We start from the raw sequence: 18995 nt of genomic DNA, 5'->3' as shown, positions 1-18995 counted from the left end.
ATACAAACAAATTGCTTTCTTTTCCTACACGGGAGCATGCAACGTATCATTGACCTTGAGAAAAATCTGGATTATTCAAATTTAATCGACATGCTTGCAACGATTGACCTTGTGATTTGTTTATTGTTATTGCAATAGCCAGTTTATAAGCAACAACATTCCTAATTTGCACCTCTGTGGTACGTCGTGAGATATTATTTTCTCTTTAGAAAAATACGTTAAATTACGTATTCGAAGTGACGAGTCTAGAAAGCGAAGCGAGACCGATTCGAAAGAGAAATAAATCAAACACTCTAGAATTTAGATGTGCTTTTGCTTCGGTTATTGGGGTGACGGTCTGTCACTCAAACGTCAACCGAGTCGAGTTATGAAACGAATTCCACCCTAAATATTTTCGCTATGTACCTTTGTATAAAAGTGCACCCACGCGCGCATAAATAACGTTTCGAACAATAGACGACGACTTTGGTCCGCGGACAGAGCGTCTCCGTCGGCGCTCCGGTAATTGAGGCGTATCCGAGGGATAATGAGAGTCTGGACCGCGCCCACCGATAGCGACGCAATTAATCCGGAATATTAATCGCGGTCGGGGGCCCTCGAGTTACGAAAACGACGTCATAAATAATTCAAAACCTAACGACCCCGTCCGCGGCGACAGAGACGCCAGGCGTCGACGAGGTCCCAAGCGCCGCTCCTCCTCGCGGCGCTAAAGACCTTTCGCTCCCTCGCCTCCGCTTCTCCCTCCGACGCCAAATTGAACGACGCCCTTAATCGAATTAAAATGATACAGTGTCGAGGGACTCTCGCCGTCAATCCGCTCGCCGGAAAAATACACACAAAACAAATCATCTCGCGGTCGACTTATGCGGAGGGTCGACTTCTATACTTTATACTGCGCTTTTATTACCCACTTCCTAAATACTTATCGCCGTTAAAACGCATACTGCCGAATCTGAGTGCTCCATTATATCGTACGTTTCGAAACGGTCTATCGAGATGTGTCCGATCGGCAATTGTGGACCCGCGAAGAAGAATAACTTTTTCAAGTATACGGCAAAATCTTTCCTCGTGATCGTCTAATCTTTTCGACTCACTCGAATAATGGATGATACAAAACCATAATAAATTTCGATAATTTGCTTAACAACCTCGTATACTGATAAGAAAGATAAGCTTTCAGGATGACTCCTCAAACTATCGCAATTACTTATTAATAGCCTAATAAGATTAATCGCTATAAGTATTCATGGCTTGTTGAACAAGTTTATTTGTCACGCCGGCGTTTATATCCTAGTGCCTTTTTGATGGGAGCGTTGGGATATAATTCATCGCATTCTCGGCGTAACGCCAGGGATGTCATTCCAGCTTTTTCCAGCGGAGAGCAAAACATGGTCAATCAGTGATCGTTTTTTTAATATTTCGATTTTATTAAGACTCACAGTATAACATTTAATAAAATACTATGACTGCATTTTTCTAGCTAAATTCAAGAAAGGGGAGGCAAATGCCCTTACTTGCTCCACTCGCAAATGACGTCCATATTTAAAATCCACGGCAAAAGAAATAAAATCGTGGTCACAGTAGAAACGAGTGAGAATCGAGTAAATCACTCGATTCACACAATAGGAGAGCGCAAGAAACAATTATCCCTTCTCAGAAGTCAAAAGTCAGATTTTTTAGATTTAAAATATTGTTGCGGTCAAACTTATGTTAATACCGGTAATATGGACAGCAAATATAACGGTTTGCAATCGAGAATTAAAAATTAGATATCTTTCATACTTTCAAATTTATGACCGGATATCGTTATTAGTTTGTTATTTATATTTGTATTCTTATATACTTATATTATGTTTCCCATGTTATTGCGCTCTATGGCACATTGGATCTAATCTGTAATTATATAATCTGTAATTATTAATGTTAACATATTTATAAATAAATAAACGAGTGTCGACATAGTCAGTGAAATGCGCCTATTAGGTACCAGTGTGGCGAGTGTCCAGTGTTGACAAATCTCCAGCTGTTTGTATTACGCAAAAATCATCTTATGTATAATTGTTCTAAGCCGCTTCCGGGCGCGCATATTTTAAAATGAAACATTCTGTGCTTAATTTTCCACTTTGTATATCGTATCGCTTTGGATGAATGGTGTACATAATAATACACGCAAACAAAGGAAATAAATTAAATTATAATAATAAAAATAAAAATTGAATTTGCTTCATTGCTTTCCGAAGACCGGTAATGCATTCTGTTGTTACGACTAATGAAAAAGAATCATTCAAATGTAAAACAAAATGGCCGACATCAACGTGACAACAGCGTCAATAATTTTGTTTAGCGACAATAATTTTCATTAATTGGTGCGCGTTGTTCGATTTGACTGAATATGAATAATCGGATTGCAAATTAACTAGGTATGTTATAACTATGAAAATTAAATATATGCATAATGTGTGCAATGAATATAAGAATACATTGATTAAACTAGATAAACAACCATAAAGCCATCTTTGTAATGAAATATTCAAATTTTGAATTCCCGTCGACGGGCTCCGAGGCCAAAAAGTGAGTTTTTCCTTTTACAATACATAATACAATAAGGCCGGTTTCACACGTGCCGGATGGATTTGCCCGGCACCGGGCCGGCGCCGTGTAGTGAGGCTGGTGTTGTATGGGCTAGTACTGACCATTTAAGACTTGCCGGACAAATCTATCCGGCGCTGGCCCGACGCTGCCCATACAACACCACCCCCACTACACGACGCCAGCCCTTCCTTTTTATTTATTTATTTCCTTCTCGAAAAAGTCGGTGAACACTAAAAAATCACAAATAAACGTATTAATAAAATAATTTTCAGGGACACTAATGACAGTTCACATAACTTCCCAAAATAAGTGTACGTCTGGTAATATACTCTCTATACCGGGTCGCGAATTTTTCAATCTCCCCCTCGTATTATAGTTACAATGTTCAATATTAGTATACAACATTTCGCATACGTAAAATAAAATATTCAGAAGGTCTCGTCATTTCCTCGATCGAATCGAATCGGTCGGCTTATTTTTCGGAGGGCCGTTCTCTCGCCCTCGAAATACTAATCTTCGCGTTTCAAAAATATGCAAGAGTTATTTTCATGATTTTTTGCGAACCATTATGCGTCCTAGAGACAAAGAAAAATGTTTCTTTTACACATAAACGAAAGCCACCCGAGTATTTTTTTGCATTCGTTGTTTAATTTGTTTCTATTCGATAGTATTATCGAACAAGGGCATCATTTCAGTTTTTACATAGGGGAGCAAAAGTTTGACAATCAGTGTTAATTTTTTAATATTTCGATTTTATTAATGCTTATTCATAGTCTATCATAAAATGACATGCATTTTTCTGGTAAAATTGAGGGTCAAACTTTTAATATTTTTCTTGTCAAACTTTTATTAGATCAAGTCCAAAATATATTTTGAAGTTGATTTTTGACTTCTGAGAAGGAATAATTATTTTTTGCGCTCTCCTATTGATCAAAATTCGATTTATATATATATATATATATATATATATATATATATATATATATATATAAATCGAATACAGTTAAAACCGGCTAACCGGTTTTTGATTTGTTTAAAAGTGAAAACCGGCTTTTTTCTTCATACATTTTTTGTAAGACCTAGGTTCTAGTGAAATTATATGTTGAAATTATATATATATATATATATATATATATATATATATATATATATATATATATATATATATATATATATATATATATATATATATATATATATATATATATATATATATATATATATATATATATATATATATATATATATATATATATATATATATATATATATATATATATATATATATATATATATATATATATATATATATATGTGTGTATATATTACTACGTTTGCAAAAGTTGAAATCGTATAATTTCACTAGCACCTACCAAATAAAATATATTTATACTAGTAAAAATATAATAATATACCTATATGTATATACATATAAAATAATATACAAAAATATAATAATAAATATACCGATATGATTTTAATGAAATAGGATGTCTTAAAAAATATTTTCGGAATAGATTTGCGCCTTTGTATTTAGATTTTCTTCGAGGGATTACTCGAAAATTTCTGGTTCAGCTTTTTCCATGATGAATTTCATTTTTAGAGCCAAATTCGAGGGGGTCAAGTGCCCTCACCTAACCTCCCCTTAAATAATATCCTTGTTATCGAACTCCATTCGATTAATGTAAAAATAGCTATCCTTGAAATTTTCTTTGAGAAGGGATCTTTGTCGAGCCGAGGACAAGAAACGAAACGAAGTAGGCGTCGGAGAGAGTAGACAGTAGAGGAAGCGGCGTTTTTCGCTCGGTTTGGTGACAAAGTAATTACGGCGGTCGGTTTGACGGCGCGCGAAGATATTTTCCGGACGACTCGCTCCGTTTGCTCTCGCTTTGAGCTTTGTTCCGCTTTTAGCCGCGCGGCGATAGTCAACCTTCAGGCGGCGGACGAATCGAAAGAGGGGCGTGGACCTTCGATTTATTTCGCTCCCCCGGTGCGCTAATTACGCACACGCGATTCCCGATTATACCTCGGCAAATTGCTGTTTGCGTTGCGACCCTCCGGTGGGCGTTTCCTTCTTTCTCCTCTGCACGAACGCATGACGAATCGACGCGATTTCTTACGCTGTCCGCTTCCTTCGTCCGCTTCCTTCGTCCGCACGTCTCCGTTACACATTATTTGACAAATTTATTCGCTTCGCTTATCGATCGCCAGCTAGGGACAGCTCTCCCGCTCCTATCTACCGAGACGGCGCTACCTCCTTTCCTTTACGCGACCATGCTCATATGTCCCTATCTACCGGTAGATATGAGCGGGCGCAAGCAATAGCTAGATTTCGTTATTATTGACCGAAACTATTGAAAATCTCAACAACGCTCCACGCAAGTATATGGATTTTCATTTATTGATTATTACTAGTTACACATATTCATATTACATACAGAGCCAACCCAGGCTCTGGGAAAACAATGATTCCATGGCAATTTACCGAGCGTTCCCACTACAATGGCGCTGACACGATTTTATTGCTTTTAACGTGAATTTTTGACTTCTGAGAAGTGATAATTGTTTTTGCACTCTCCTATTGACCAAAATTCGGTTTGAATAAACTTTGATCAATCCTTTTATATTATAAGTCTATAGTAATATCGGTAAGGATAGATATCATATTTTTAAAACATAGTGTAATTTCGAAATGCAGGGGAACTATGGAGCAACATGTGAGATGCGATGTCAGTCTGTACTTATTCTTCCTTTTAATTACCCCTGAGAGATGAGTTGGCTTAGTTTGTATTTTGGACTTGACCTAATTAAAGTTCATTAGGTTAGGTTTGGTTTTGAACAGAAAATGGACGATTCGCAACTGTCAAGTTGAGTTTCATAAACATTTTAGATTAGCATATCAGTAAAATTATATTTTCGCTAGTAGAAATATATATCTACTGATGTAAATGTATTTGGACTTTACTAGTGAAAATATAACTTTACCAAAAACTACACATTCACTGTAACATTTATACATCGGATGTAAATAAATAATGATATGTATGTAAATATATATACATATTACTACATATATAAAAGTTTAAATCATACAATTTTACTAGCACGTGCCAGATAATTTATATTTTTACTGGTAAAATATATATCTACTGATGAAAATGTATTCCGATATGATTTCACTGAAGTGACATATTTTAATAAATATTTTGCGGGATAGATTCGAGATTGTTATTTTTAAATTTTCTTTAAGGTGAATTTCTTGTAAAGTCATTTCAGCTTTTTCCAGGGAGTGGGATAAAAGTTCACCAGTCAGTGTTAGTTTTTTTAATATTTCGATTTCATTAAGATTTATAGTATTTCATTTTTCTGCCCAAATTCAAGGGGGGGGACATGCCTCCACCTGTCCTCCCCCTAAACGACGTCCCTAATAGCCGATATCTATATTTACATACAGACTTTTATGAAAGTTAAACCGTTAAACAATCTCACTAATGAACCCTCGCCTGCGATGTTATGAAGAGCTGGATATTTTATTTTCTCTACTCTAGTAAGACGAGTAACGCGGAACGCGCGTCTCGCGTTGCCGACCCCCGGCTAAACTCCCTCGGAGACGTATCCAATTTGTCGCCGACGATAAGTAATTATTTTTTTGCAGCGTCGTCAGATTCCAGATGTGGCGGCGTATAATCAATAGGCCAATAAATCGTGCGCACTTGTCCGCTTTACGACCGAATCGCTAATTCAAAAGCGTCTCACGCCCAGTCCCGTCCTGTTTGTTCGGCCAAAGTATAGTCCTTAATTACGCTTTAATGGCCACTTATCGATTTGGACGACACATGTACGTTCCCTCGAAGGGCAGACCGATTGCAACCCTAAACCCGTAATCGCTCGCTCGATATTTTCCTCCGATATTCCAATTTAAGTAGTTTGCGGTCGCTACGTTTTGACTTTTCAAGCGGCATCTGTGTCGTTTGTTTACGAGTGCTAGACGCTTTCGCTGATCTTGAAGGGTGAGATTTCGAGAGAGATTGAATATAGTGGGTTGTTTTGATATCTGCGCGAGGGTGCTAGTTTCGGCCGACTTTTTAATTCACCCCTATTTATTAAAACACCGTAAGCGGAATACCCAAAGTGCACAATTCCCACGCGAGAATATAAATACATAAATGTGTCGTTATCGATACGGTCTCGACTTAAAAATGTATATTTTTAATTTTCAATTGGTTTAAATTAGATTTATAAATTGTACGTCGAGCATCGAGCGTATCGTTTTCTAATTAGTAAAAATGTTTTTAATATAAACTTAATTTAGCCCCTCAGTCATGACGGACGAGCTTACACGTGTTTAACAGATGATTGTGTTAAAAAGAAACTAAAGTTGAAACGACACAAAAGAGGCGATAAGATAATAAATTATCAACAAGCGCTGGACTAACCGTTAAGCAAAATAATCACGCGCTTAGGGAATCGAGGAAAGAGGGGCGCTGCAAAATTGTTCCATTATCGGATTTGCCATGGACCATGTGGTGTAAAACTGCAAACGGTGTATCTGAACCAGGTTTTTGAAGGTCGTAACGAAAATAAAAACGTCTTAAAAATCTTCTCTGATGTCGGATAGAAGCAATTTTGAAATATTTCCATAAAATTTTAAAAGCATTAATATAAACAAAGACTAGACAATAGAAAGACAAGAAATAGCCGTTCTAAAAAATGAGAATATGAACGTAAAATTTGCTGAACGACTATGCACACGAAAATCACGAAGCAACTACAGAGGAAATTTTACATTTATGGAGGGGGGATGATTTAACTTGGCTGTTAACTATGGCCAAAAACTAGGCGGCACTCTAGCAACACTGACGTGACAGTGGCGAGTGCCACACACTCATTAGCAGACTATGACGTGTGTACGCGGCCGGAAGGGCCTTGTCCGTCAGCCATTATATCATTCACACAGACCCATGCGAAGGGGGCAGCGGACCCGGGCGGTAAAATTAAAGGGCGCCAAAGTCATTTTTACAAATTTTAACTTTGAATATAAATTTAAGCACTAAGAAGTCCAAAGGCTTTTTTGAGTGATTTTATGATTAAATTTCCAGTATTTTACTAAAATTTGTCGTAAATCGATGAATTTTGGAAACAATATTTTGCCCGTACGCTCATCGAGTACCCGGCTATTGTCAAAATCCAGACGTTGAATTGTTATCTATGGTTCTCAATGTAAAACGTTTTGTTTTAAAATTTACATACATATTTTCTTTAAATAAATTTTAAGGTTTTGTAACCCTAAGTGGTGTGACTTCGCAGCCAGTGAGACACGGGTGGAAACTAGTGAGAATTTTATTAGTTTATATTACATATTACGACAAACTATGATGGGCGAGATGTTTTATCCGAGCAGTGGTGGAGAAGCTGGCGGATGGATGATGTCGGTGGAAGATCCTCAAAGGTCTTGTAGGTGGCGTGGCAGCGACAGTATAGCGGAGTTAGATCCCTCTCTGTTGCGGTGATCGTATGGTGGAGTCCCTCTCAAACCATGTGTTGTCCACGGGCAGGCGGGCATCTGCTAGTCTCTTCGAGTGTCAGCCAGGTGACTGACAAGTGAATGGTTTCTCCTGATTGTAGTCCAGGCTTAAGTATCCCGGGCTGCAAAGCTTGTTGACCAATCATAATCATGCAGCGATTATCCAGCCAATCGCTGCACTCGCTTATTAGAACAACGAAATGAGTATACTTTAGCTTTTAGAAAGTAACATTTGCTTTATGGATATCTCCAAGGTGAATTGCGTAACGGGAATATTGTGCCATGCGGTTCTATTTGTCTTCGGGTTCTATATTGTTTCCCGTGACCGTTTCGTAACAAAGAAGTATTCATTCAATGCACCGGAGAATCCTTACGTTTTATTTATGAGGAAACCCTTTAGTTCTAGTCGTAACGAGAGCCTTTGTGTGATTGTGGTGTGATGGCAACCCCAATGCGGGGGAAGGGAGGTAGTAGCAACACTGGGTGCAGGAGGGACGCACGTGGACGGAGCGCGGGACCATGGGGAAGGACACGCGCACCGCAGCACAAGCTATTTCGGCGCCGAGCGATATGGGGGGCGCTGCGAAGGCGCATCACCGCCTAGCCGATGCCGTGGAGCCGTTCTCGGGAGACGGCGATTTTGACAGGTGGTACCGGCGCCTCACGGTTCTGATGGACCTGTACCACGAGGACGACGTCGCTAAGTGGTTGGCTACGTTCCTCCGGGGCCGAGCGTTCGACATTTTCGTTGACTTGCCTGAAGAGACTCGCCGCGACGGAGCACAAGCAGCGGCCGCCCTGAGCTTGGCGTTCGGGGCTGGCCGGTTTGTGTCGTATGGTCGGTTCATCCAGCGGCGTTGGGAAGCCGGCGAAACTGTCGACGTGTTTTTGTGCGAGCTGCGTAAACTCTCGGCCCAGGCCGGGGTAGAGAGTGACGCGCTGTTGGCGACCCACTTCATTGTAGGGCTTCCGGAGCGGGCGTCGCGAGACCTGCGAGCATTCGTGGGGGGCGCGACCACGTTGCCGCCGCTTAAGGACATAGTGGCGAGGGCGCGAGTGACAATGACGGAAGAGGCTGACGAAGATTCGCGCCAAACGGTCTCGATTGTCGCGAGACACGAAAGTGCGAGTGCGCGTGCTCGAACGACGGTTAGATGCCACCGGTGCGGCGGTGGCCATTTTGTTCGCGAGTGTAGAAATCCCGCGTCCACCCCCACTCACACTCTCGACTGCTGGGTGTGCGGTGAACGCGGACACGTCGCCCGGAAGTGTCCGCGTCGAGCGAACGTTAAGACCCGGGGAAACGGACTATCGGAGGCTGGTGCGCCGCCAGCTTCCGACCGATGTTAACGGCGCTGCCGATAATCGATGCGCGTATCAACGGAGTGCGCGTTCGAGCCCTCGTGGACACCGGTTGCTCTAAGACAATAGTGCGCGCGAACCTGTGCTCGACGAGGACGAGTTCGGCTAAAATCGTGGTCGCAGTCGACGGTACGAGGATACGGTGTTCCGGTGAAGCGAGTGTCACTGTCGAAGCCCTTGGGGCCGTCATCACGGTCAGTTGTCTTCTTCTCGAAGATGTGTTTTCTGGGGCGGACGCAGTGCTAGGCATGGACTTCATCGTGGGGATAGGAGGCGTGAATTTCTCTTCTGTCGGAGTAAGGCGAGCAGAGACTGGCTCGAGCGAGCGTATCACAGCTGCGGTGGCGTCCGAGCAGGCGGAAAACTGCACAATCATGGATCGGGACTTCGAAGCGACTTTCGACGGTGAGAAGTGGACGGCGAAGTGGCGATGGAAGGCTGGAGAGGAGCCTGTTCTCAAGAATCGCGTTTCAGAGTACGCAAGTACAGGAAAGCCTGACGCGAAAGAAGACTTCGACCGGGAGGTTCGCTCTTGGATCTCGAAAGGATGGTTAGTGCCGTGCGAGACGTCGCGCAGTGAAGGACTTTTGCCTTTGATGGCCGTGATCCAGCGGAACAAAGGAAAGGTCAGGCCGGTGCTCGACTATCGCGAGCTGAACGGCTACGTTGAAAGCCACCCGGGAGCTGATGTTGCGGTGTGTGACGAAGCGATGCGGCGGTGGCGGAGAAGGCACGGTGCCTCGAAGATAATTGATCTTAAATCGGCCTACCTCCAAGTTCACGTGGACGCGTCGATGTGGCAGTTCCAGCAGGTGCAATATGCGGGACGCGCATTTAGGCTGACGCGATTAGGGTTCGGACTGAATTGTGCACCAAAAATAATGTCTGCGATCGTGAAGTTCGTATTGAAAAAGGACCAGATGATTGAAAGTGCCACAGACGCGTTCATGGACGACATTTTGGTCGACGAAAGCATCGTGCCGTGCGACAAAGTCGTTGCACATCTTAAACGGTTCGGCTTGGAGGCTAAACCACCAGAATTGCTGGATGGCGGACGGGCGTTAGGTCTTGCTATCGTCAAGGACCGCACGGGATGTCTGCAGTTTCTATCCCTCCGTACTCAGAGAGGTTGACGAGGAGGCAGCTTTTTTCCCTGTGCGGACAGCTCACAGGCCACTATCCAGTGGGGGGTTGGCTGAGGGTCGCTTGCAGCTTCCTTAAGCGCGAGTGCGGGGCTGGTTCCTGGGGAGAGCCTGTTAGCGAGAGAGTAGCAGCGATGCTGCGTCAAGTGGTAGAGCGTGTTGAACGAGAAGACCCAGTGAAAGGACCGTGGCACGTTCCGGATACGAATAGAGGTCGAGTCTGGTGCGACGCGAGTTCAATCGCACTCGGCGCGGCGGTCGAGATCGGAGGAGCTGTGGTGGAAGACGGGGCATGGCTCAGGAAACCAGCTGACGCGAGCCACATCAACACGGCTGAATTGGAAGCTGTCATAAAAGGCATCAACCTCGCGACTAAATGGCGGCTGAAGGACATAGAGGTGATGACGGATTCGGCCACAGTAAAGAGTTGGCTTGACTCTGTATTGTCGGACGCGTCGAGGCCTAAAGTGTCGGGAATGGCGGAGATGTTGGTGCGGCGACGTCTCGGCCTCGTTGGGGAACTTGTGCAAGCGTACGGTCTCATAGTTCGGGTAGTGTATGTGCCTTCGGAGAAAAACAAAGCTGACGTGCTCACCCGAGTGAACAGACAGTGGGTGAAAAGTGAAACGATCGCGATTTGTGGGGTCACAGTTGACGAGCTTCACCAAATGAACCATCTGGGGGTCGACAGAACATTAAACCTAGCTCGCATGGTAAACACGAACACTACGCGAGCGGAGGTCGAGAGATGCGTCAGGGCATGTGAAAGATGCACTACCATAGACCCGGCGCCGGCAGCCCATGAAGAAGGTAGCCTCGAAGTGTCGCATCCATGGGTAAGACTCGCAGTGGACTTCACGCACTATGGGACGGCACTGTACTTAACGGTAGTGGATTGTGGCCCGGGAAGATTTGCGGTGTGGCGGGAGGTCGCTGGGGAGAGTGGTGATTGTGTTGTGAAAAACTTGGAGCAAGTGTTTCGGGAACGCGGCCCGCCCCGAGAATTGCTCATGGACAATGGCACTGCGTTTCGATCCCGCCTTGTGCAAGAGCTGTGTGACCGATGGGGCGTGTGTTCCAGGTTTCGGGCAGCCTACAGACCGGCAGGCAACGGTATTGTAGAGAGGAACCACCGGACGGTGAAGCGAATCGCTGCTAGGAGCCGAATTTCGCCATTGCAGGCTGCATTCTGGTACAATCTAGCATCAGAGGGAATAAGAGGAAAGACCGCCCCATCTTCAGCTGTTTTCGCTTATCAGTGGCGCCATCCAGCAGCAAAGACAGCGACGACGCAGCCCGTGGACGGGTGCCCATTCCGAACGGGAGACGTGGTCTTCGTGAAGCCGCCAGGGGCGCGCTGTACGACGGAGTGGCCCAGAGGACGCGTCGACAGCGTCGTTTCCACGAACAACGTCGTCGTGGACGGAATGCCCAGACACGTGTTGGACCTGCGCAGAGTTCCGGAGCAGCCAACGTCGGTCACCGGAGAGTTGCCAGTGGATCACCAGGATCTGACAACTCTGTTCGAGACAACGGAGGCTGCAGAGCCAATGCAGACCGAAAGGGACCCGCCAGCAGCAGAGAGGAGTCGTGTGCAAAGAACCAGAAGGAGGCCTGCGCGGTTTCAAGATTTTGTGTTGTGATGTGGACATCAGGGGAGCGTGTGGTGTGATGGCAACCCCAATGCGGGGGAAGGGAGGTAGTAGCAACACTGGGTGCAGGAGGGACGCACGTGGACGGAGCGCGGGACCATGGGGAAGGACACGCGCACCGCAGCACAGTGATCTAACGCTAGTTTCACGAATAAGATCCCCCACAAACGTGGGCATCTGTGTGGTCTACCACAAAATTAAATAATCTAACTACAGCCGACTGTGCTAATAAAGAAAAGTATAAAAACAGTAGTAGTGATGACGAAAAATGATTCTATTACAATAAATTATAATGTGGCTACCGATAACTTATTTGACAAAAAAACATTTGCGTTATTATGAAAATAATAACGCAAATGTTTTTTTTATTTTATAACGCCTTGTTTGAAACTCGTAAATCTTTATTAAAAAATTGTTATTTTATTTTGGACTGAGTAGCGAGAAATTTCACTATTTACGAATTATATTTTTTCAAGCATGTATAGCAACGTAACCTTTATATTATTTTAATCGTTAATAAAGTTTCACTAGATTGTGACTAAAAATCAAAAAACCTTCCTATTAAAATACATATTAAAAATACGACGCGAAAAGATCATGAACATTTTCTTAAGGTTTTAAACTTGGCTAAAATTATATACGAAACATTTATTTTATTCATAGATGTCGTGGTATAATTTATACAAATAATTTAATTTTTAACAAATCTATCTTACCATTGTAAAGTAATGCTAATTTTCTAACACAATTCTAAAAATAATTTAAAGTGTTTTAAAAAATAAACAAGCAGATATAATGCCTATATTAACCTGTAAGTCTTCACTAACTCCCGCTGACTGACTGCCTCAATAAAAACAATAGTTATTGAAGATAAGTAAATAAAATCTTAACACTAAATATTTGAAAACCATTCGCCTAATTGCTTCCATTTTAATCTATTGTATTCGTTCAATATGCCTTACAAATAACTCACCTTTGGTTTAACCATTTTACTTAGTTAACCTTCGTTTGACATATTGTTGTTTAGCATCTCGTAATGACCGTCATACTCATTTAAGTCTCTGAGAAGATTATATGAAATGCACAAATTCTAGACGTTCACAAGCATCATAAATATTGTTACAAAAAATTCCAACACATCACATAATGCATTTATTTTATAAAAAAGAAGGAGGCACAAAAACAAATGTTAAGTGTGGAATAAAATTCGTAACTCCAAAAAATTTTAAGCAATTTTTGAACTAAAATATCATTGTATAAATGAATTATTTTATCATTTACTTAAAAGATCCAAATTATCCGTTCACCTTGACTTGCACTAAAACAAATTCAGTGATTTTTCAGTGTTTATGAAGAAGTTCCAGTGATTCATAATAAATTTATTAAAAAATCATTTCGCTTTATATAATATAATAACAAGTTTATCTATCGCATTAAATCTAAAAATAGTTGCAAATCGATAAAATAATAAACTCCTCATCAAAGACAGCCGACGTAGAGCTACGATGGTGCGTTTTGTAGGTTCCCTCTGGCGATTGCCGCTTTCATGGTCTGCAACAGCCTCGGAATGGAGTCTACGTGTCTGTCGACGCACTTGATGGCGCAAGTTTCGAATTTCGCTGAATATCTCTCGTTCTGCGGAAGGTTTAAAACGAGTTAGCGAGACAACAAAAGATCGACATTTTTCTGGTCATGACATGCTTTTCCAAGGTGGGCCAATGCAAATGCCCCTACCTGTCCTTTCTCCCAAATGACGACCCTGTAGAAAGACTAAATAGCTAATAAGCTTGGTAATCGTTTTTTAACAAGCTGTACAGTTCCAACATGATTTAAAAGTGATTATGGCACGTTATCAGGAAACATACAATTATCTAACGAAAGTAAAATCACAGCGAGTGATAACCTAATTTATATTCAAAACCAGTTAAACGCAAACGCAAGTTGTTAATGTTTCTCAAGATACTCTTGAGAATGTAAATATTTCCAGCGATGAGTAATTTTTTGTCAGCGAAAATCTGCAGTATATTGTCAAATATAACAAAACAAATGAATATATTTTATTATATTAAATAAAATTTAAATCGAAAACCACGTCAATTTACTACTATTATGTACGTAACTTATGAAACTATTTTTATTTATTTTTTTGTTCGAAAATTTCATATTTTGAGTTGATTTTAAGTTTTCTTTTTTATTTGGTAATTTTTTTGCGTCAGTAGCCTCCGGAACGTATCACCAGTGCAAAAAGAGAATTAGGTGTGTATATTTATTATTATTTATTTATTTATTTATTTATTAAAATTATAACCATCGTGACCTGACAGGCAAACCTAATGCGTCACGATAGTCAAAAGTACTAATACATCATAATACATACAAATATAAACAAGACAAAACAACAGACACAAATCACCTCAACAGGTGTGCATTGTCCCATACGAATTGAACCAAAACTCCATAAGTACAAGAGAAAATGTCAATATTACTATGGATAGAATTGAGCAGATAAATGGCCTTGGCCAGAGAAGAGTTGGCAAGTGCTCCAGTTCTACACTTAACAGGCAAGAATAGTGGACGCGACCGAGAACTATATCCACCTTCAGGAGCCCACATTTGAAGCTGCTCGAGCACTGAAGGATTGTCTACGATGCCCTTGAGCAATTTCCAGAAGTGTTTAATTACATAAACACTTCTGCGAGTCGACAAAGAAACGTATCCCAGGGCTCCCAAAATAAAAGCACTAGGAAACAAGAACGGATAATACCCGTATTCCTTCAAGTATAAATATCGAAGAAATTTACGTTGTACTTTTTCCAGCTTCAATTCATTACATTGACTCATTACGCCTGGGATCCAAATGATGGAGCTAGTTTCTAGTATGCTGCGGACTAGAGTATCATAAAGAGTGCGCAATACTAAAGTATTCCTAAAGTAACGCGCATTTCTCAAGATAAAACCGAGCATTTTTAAGGATTTGCTATGAGTCTCTGCAATGTGCTGGCTAAATTTCCAACGTTCTTCGAAAGTCACTCCTAAATCCTTAGTTGAAGAAAACCTTTCCAGAAAATATCCACCTAGATGGTATGAATATTTTGCCGGCGTTAACGACCTTGAAAATGAAATTGTGTGACATTTCTTTACACTGAAAGGCAATTGGTTATAGCAAGCCCATTTCCATATAGAGTTGAGATCCTCCTGTAGGTCGAGGGAATCAGAAATCGAATGCATTTTCTTGTAAATTTTCAAGTCATCTGCATATAATAAAAAATCTGAATGCTCTATTGCTGTTTCTATGTCATTAATGAACAATAAAAACAACAATGGACCCAAATTGGATCCTTGAGGTACTCCAGTAGGGGTCTTATATCGTTCTGAAAAAGAGTTATTATACTTGACGAATTGATATCTATTGGTCAAGTAATTTGAGAATAGATTTATGAGATCTTCAGAAAACCCAAAATTAGATAACTTTTTTACAAGTAAAGCATGGTTAACTTTATCAAATGCTTTTTCAAAGTCTGTGTATATGACGTATAGACTCTATACTATAAAGGAATATATAGTATAGACTCTATACTATAAAGGATATATATAGTATAGACTCTATACTATAAAGGAATACCTGCTCGCGAGTTGGATTGGGTTCCATTGTGTCTCTGATTTCATCGTTGCACTGCATTACGCACCTCTGCAGTCTGCTCTGGACGCTGTTTATTTCGGCCTGGAACGACAAAGTCGAACGGTGATTTAGGTAACAGGCGAAATATCGAGGAGTCGGGTTCTAACCTGAACGTAGTTGTTGGCGTTGTTGAGTGGCACGCCGCAGTTCTCTATACACGAATGGGTCCTGTCCAGGGAGTAGCTCATGTTATCACAGCAGACGGCGGCGCATCGATGCATGTCGCCCTAAAATGCTTCTTTTAGATATGTTTCGATATAAGTTTTCAATGCAGTTTTTTCAACTACCACAAAGAAACTCCAAAACCACTCTTTACTAGTTTTCTGAATTGTAAATATCTTAGCTAAGTTAGTTAGACAGCCTGGATCAGAAAATTAAAACCCTCAACTCGATCAAAATAAATCTAGAGAAATATGTTCTAAAGCGGAATTTAAAGTAAAAAAAATGGCAATTTGTCCTCGAAAAGAAATTTTCGAGATGACCTTTTTATTTTTTTTCCTTTGATTTATATAAAGCCACTTCCTAGTCACAGTACATTTTTAAAAATGACGCAAAAACTTTTGGCACGGACGCACCTTTTCGCAGCCTGTTATAAACATTTGAAAATATTCATGCAAACTTTTTTTAAAAAAAATATAATTTTCACAAAAAATTTGCTGATTTTTCAAATGAGAATTCACAAAATACAAATTTCCGCATTATTAGTGCAAATTTCCAATTATCAACTTCCAAGAAAACCTACCTGCATCTTACGAAGGTGCGAACGATCCAATTCGTCCACCAGCTTCGTCATCTCGTGTTCCAACTTTTGCTTTTGGAGTTCCATCGCGGCCGGTGAACCTAACCTTTCGTTACGTCAAACTTTTGTATTGGTGTGGCCGCGCGGAAAAATAAAAACAATATTCTCAATAAAATAACAAATTGATAAAAAAATATATTTATATTATAGTTATTAATTTCGACAATAAATTTATTTTCCGAAAGGGGGGGGGGGGATATAACAGATCAGCCCATTTTTCGATATCGAGTTGTGAACATATGTACGAAAATATAAATATTATTATGAATATTTTTTTTTCAAAAAAATACATCAATATTAAGGCTAGCTAATCATCGTGGCTATTTTTCATTTAGAAAATTAACGTTCATACGAGCTAAAAAAATATCGCAAATACAGACGATAAATTATTTTCGTATATTATTATTATTAGTATAACATCCAAAAATACGTTAATTACAAATAATATTTTGACGATATTCGCGTTTTCGCTTATTGACTGTTCGCAAATGCTGTTTTCCCTCAAACTATTCGCAGTGTATTTATATTTAAATATTGTTTCTATTTTACCCAGTACGTTATAAATTTTAAACATATCTTGCATATTCACGACAGCAAAAATTATAATAATATCTATATATAATATCTTGTAATAATTCATGTATACGGAAATATTATTTTTGATATTCATTTTAAAATGCCAGGAAGTTTAATTACATTTTAAAACCCTTTCTATATTACTATATTTTTAGCAGAACAGAATTGAGCGTTCTTTTAATCTGAAAATAATTAAACAAGTCCAACTCGATCGAATTATATTAACAATTCTATTTTTTTGCTAATAAAATACATGAATTTATTATTATACTTTTTTCGTCGGACATTGTCTCAGAAAATTGAATGTAATCTTAAAAAAATATAATATTTACAAGTAAACAATAAAATTATACTATGAGTAATCTTCTGATCGCGGACATTTATGATACGATCAACAGATAATATCTAAATCGTACGAGTATTTTATTTTATTAAGATGATTATATGCTCAATTATGGGCCTTATCTACCAGACAAAGTATACAGTGTCTAGGGTATTTAATTTTCCACTCGAAAAATAAATACACAATAACAAAAAATCTTACATATTCTAGCTTAAAATATTTATTTGCAAAATAATTTTAATAAGTATTTGCAAACGACAAACTTAGCACAAAAATAAGATAAATAAATCGAGCACAGGCTTCTAGAAATAGTAGCATAATAATCTTAGAAAAAATATATTATAATTATCATATTTTATTTATTTTACAATTTTTAAGCGCCGATGTAACATTTTTTACTAGATCGTCAATGATTTATTAGAATTTTACAAAATATATTCTTCAAATACAACGCTTAAGAATTTATATTATAATTTCAAGATAAATGTCAGTCGGCGGTAACACTACTTTCCTCAAAGCTTGCAAAATGTATGCTCGCAGGCCCGACGAGGGGGGGGGGGGGGCACCAGACGTGTAAATAACCGGGGCCTAAATATTTTTTTTGATCTCGAAGGATACTTTTGTTGAGTTCGCCCTCAATATTCCCAACAAGTCATATCATAGTAAATGTTTTATATGCTACTATATCTTTTTCTTGTCATTTTAGTTTTGTTAACGTTTTAAACTGTTTAGCGCATCGAATTAACATTAAACTTCAAGGGAAAAACTAGTAAAAGGTCAGCAACAGAGTTGGAGTTTATCGCACATCAGTAACGAGCCGTCGATTATAAATAAGATACGCGCATAATAAAATATTTAGGAAACATAAACATATCACGAAAACAAATAAAATATAATTATATACAGAAGGTAATAAAAAAAACTATAAAATATACGATTAAGTAAAGACGTCATTACTAGGGCTTCGAACTGTTACTTTTCTCCATTCGTTTTTCGATCCGATTCAATTAAAAAATACATATATCGGTTCGGTTCCAGCCTTTGTTCCCGAAAAATAATGTTTCTTCTGTTTTCGGTTTTCGATTCAGCTCCGACTGATTTTAAATGTTGTATTTTTTACCATAATTTAGAACATTATTTTGTAATAAGCATACTACATTACTGGATACAGTAATAATGTCATGTAAGTAGTAATAATCAATAATTAATTAAAAGTATAATAATTAGAACTAGAAGTACGTATATGATAATATAATTTATTAAGCAATACATATATTATATGTACGAAGCATATGTAAACGAAACAAATTTGCTTCGTTGCTTATT

At 39.6% G+C, this 18995-nt stretch overlaps 1 protein-coding gene across 1 annotated transcript; it reads right to left on the bottom strand.

The window, feature by feature from the left end:
- Positions 1-13636: 13636 nt before the first annotated feature.
- Positions 13637-16843, bottom strand: LOC148229015 (TIM double twin CX3C motif protein-like). Its single transcript, XM_088200261.1, has 4 exons — positions 16694-16843; positions 16059-16178; positions 15895-15993; positions 13637-13907 (listed from the first exon to the last, which is right to left on the bottom strand). Exons 1-4 carry the CDS (start codon positions 16775-16777, stop codon positions 13773-13775), a joined length of 438 nt encoding a protein of 145 aa, XP_088056387.1. The 5' UTR covers positions 16778-16843; the 3' UTR covers positions 13637-13772.
- Between the last annotated feature and the right edge of the window lie 2152 nt (positions 16844-18995).

The sequence above is a fragment of the Plectrocnemia conspersa genome, unplaced genomic scaffold, assembly GCF_051122295.1.
Source record: "Plectrocnemia conspersa isolate PC_06_02 unplaced genomic scaffold, ASM5112229v1 ptg000012l, whole genome shotgun sequence".
Classification (NCBI taxonomy): domain Eukaryota; kingdom Metazoa; phylum Arthropoda; class Insecta; order Trichoptera; family Polycentropodidae; genus Plectrocnemia; species Plectrocnemia conspersa.
This window is presented reverse-complemented; position numbering and strand designations above follow the sequence as displayed.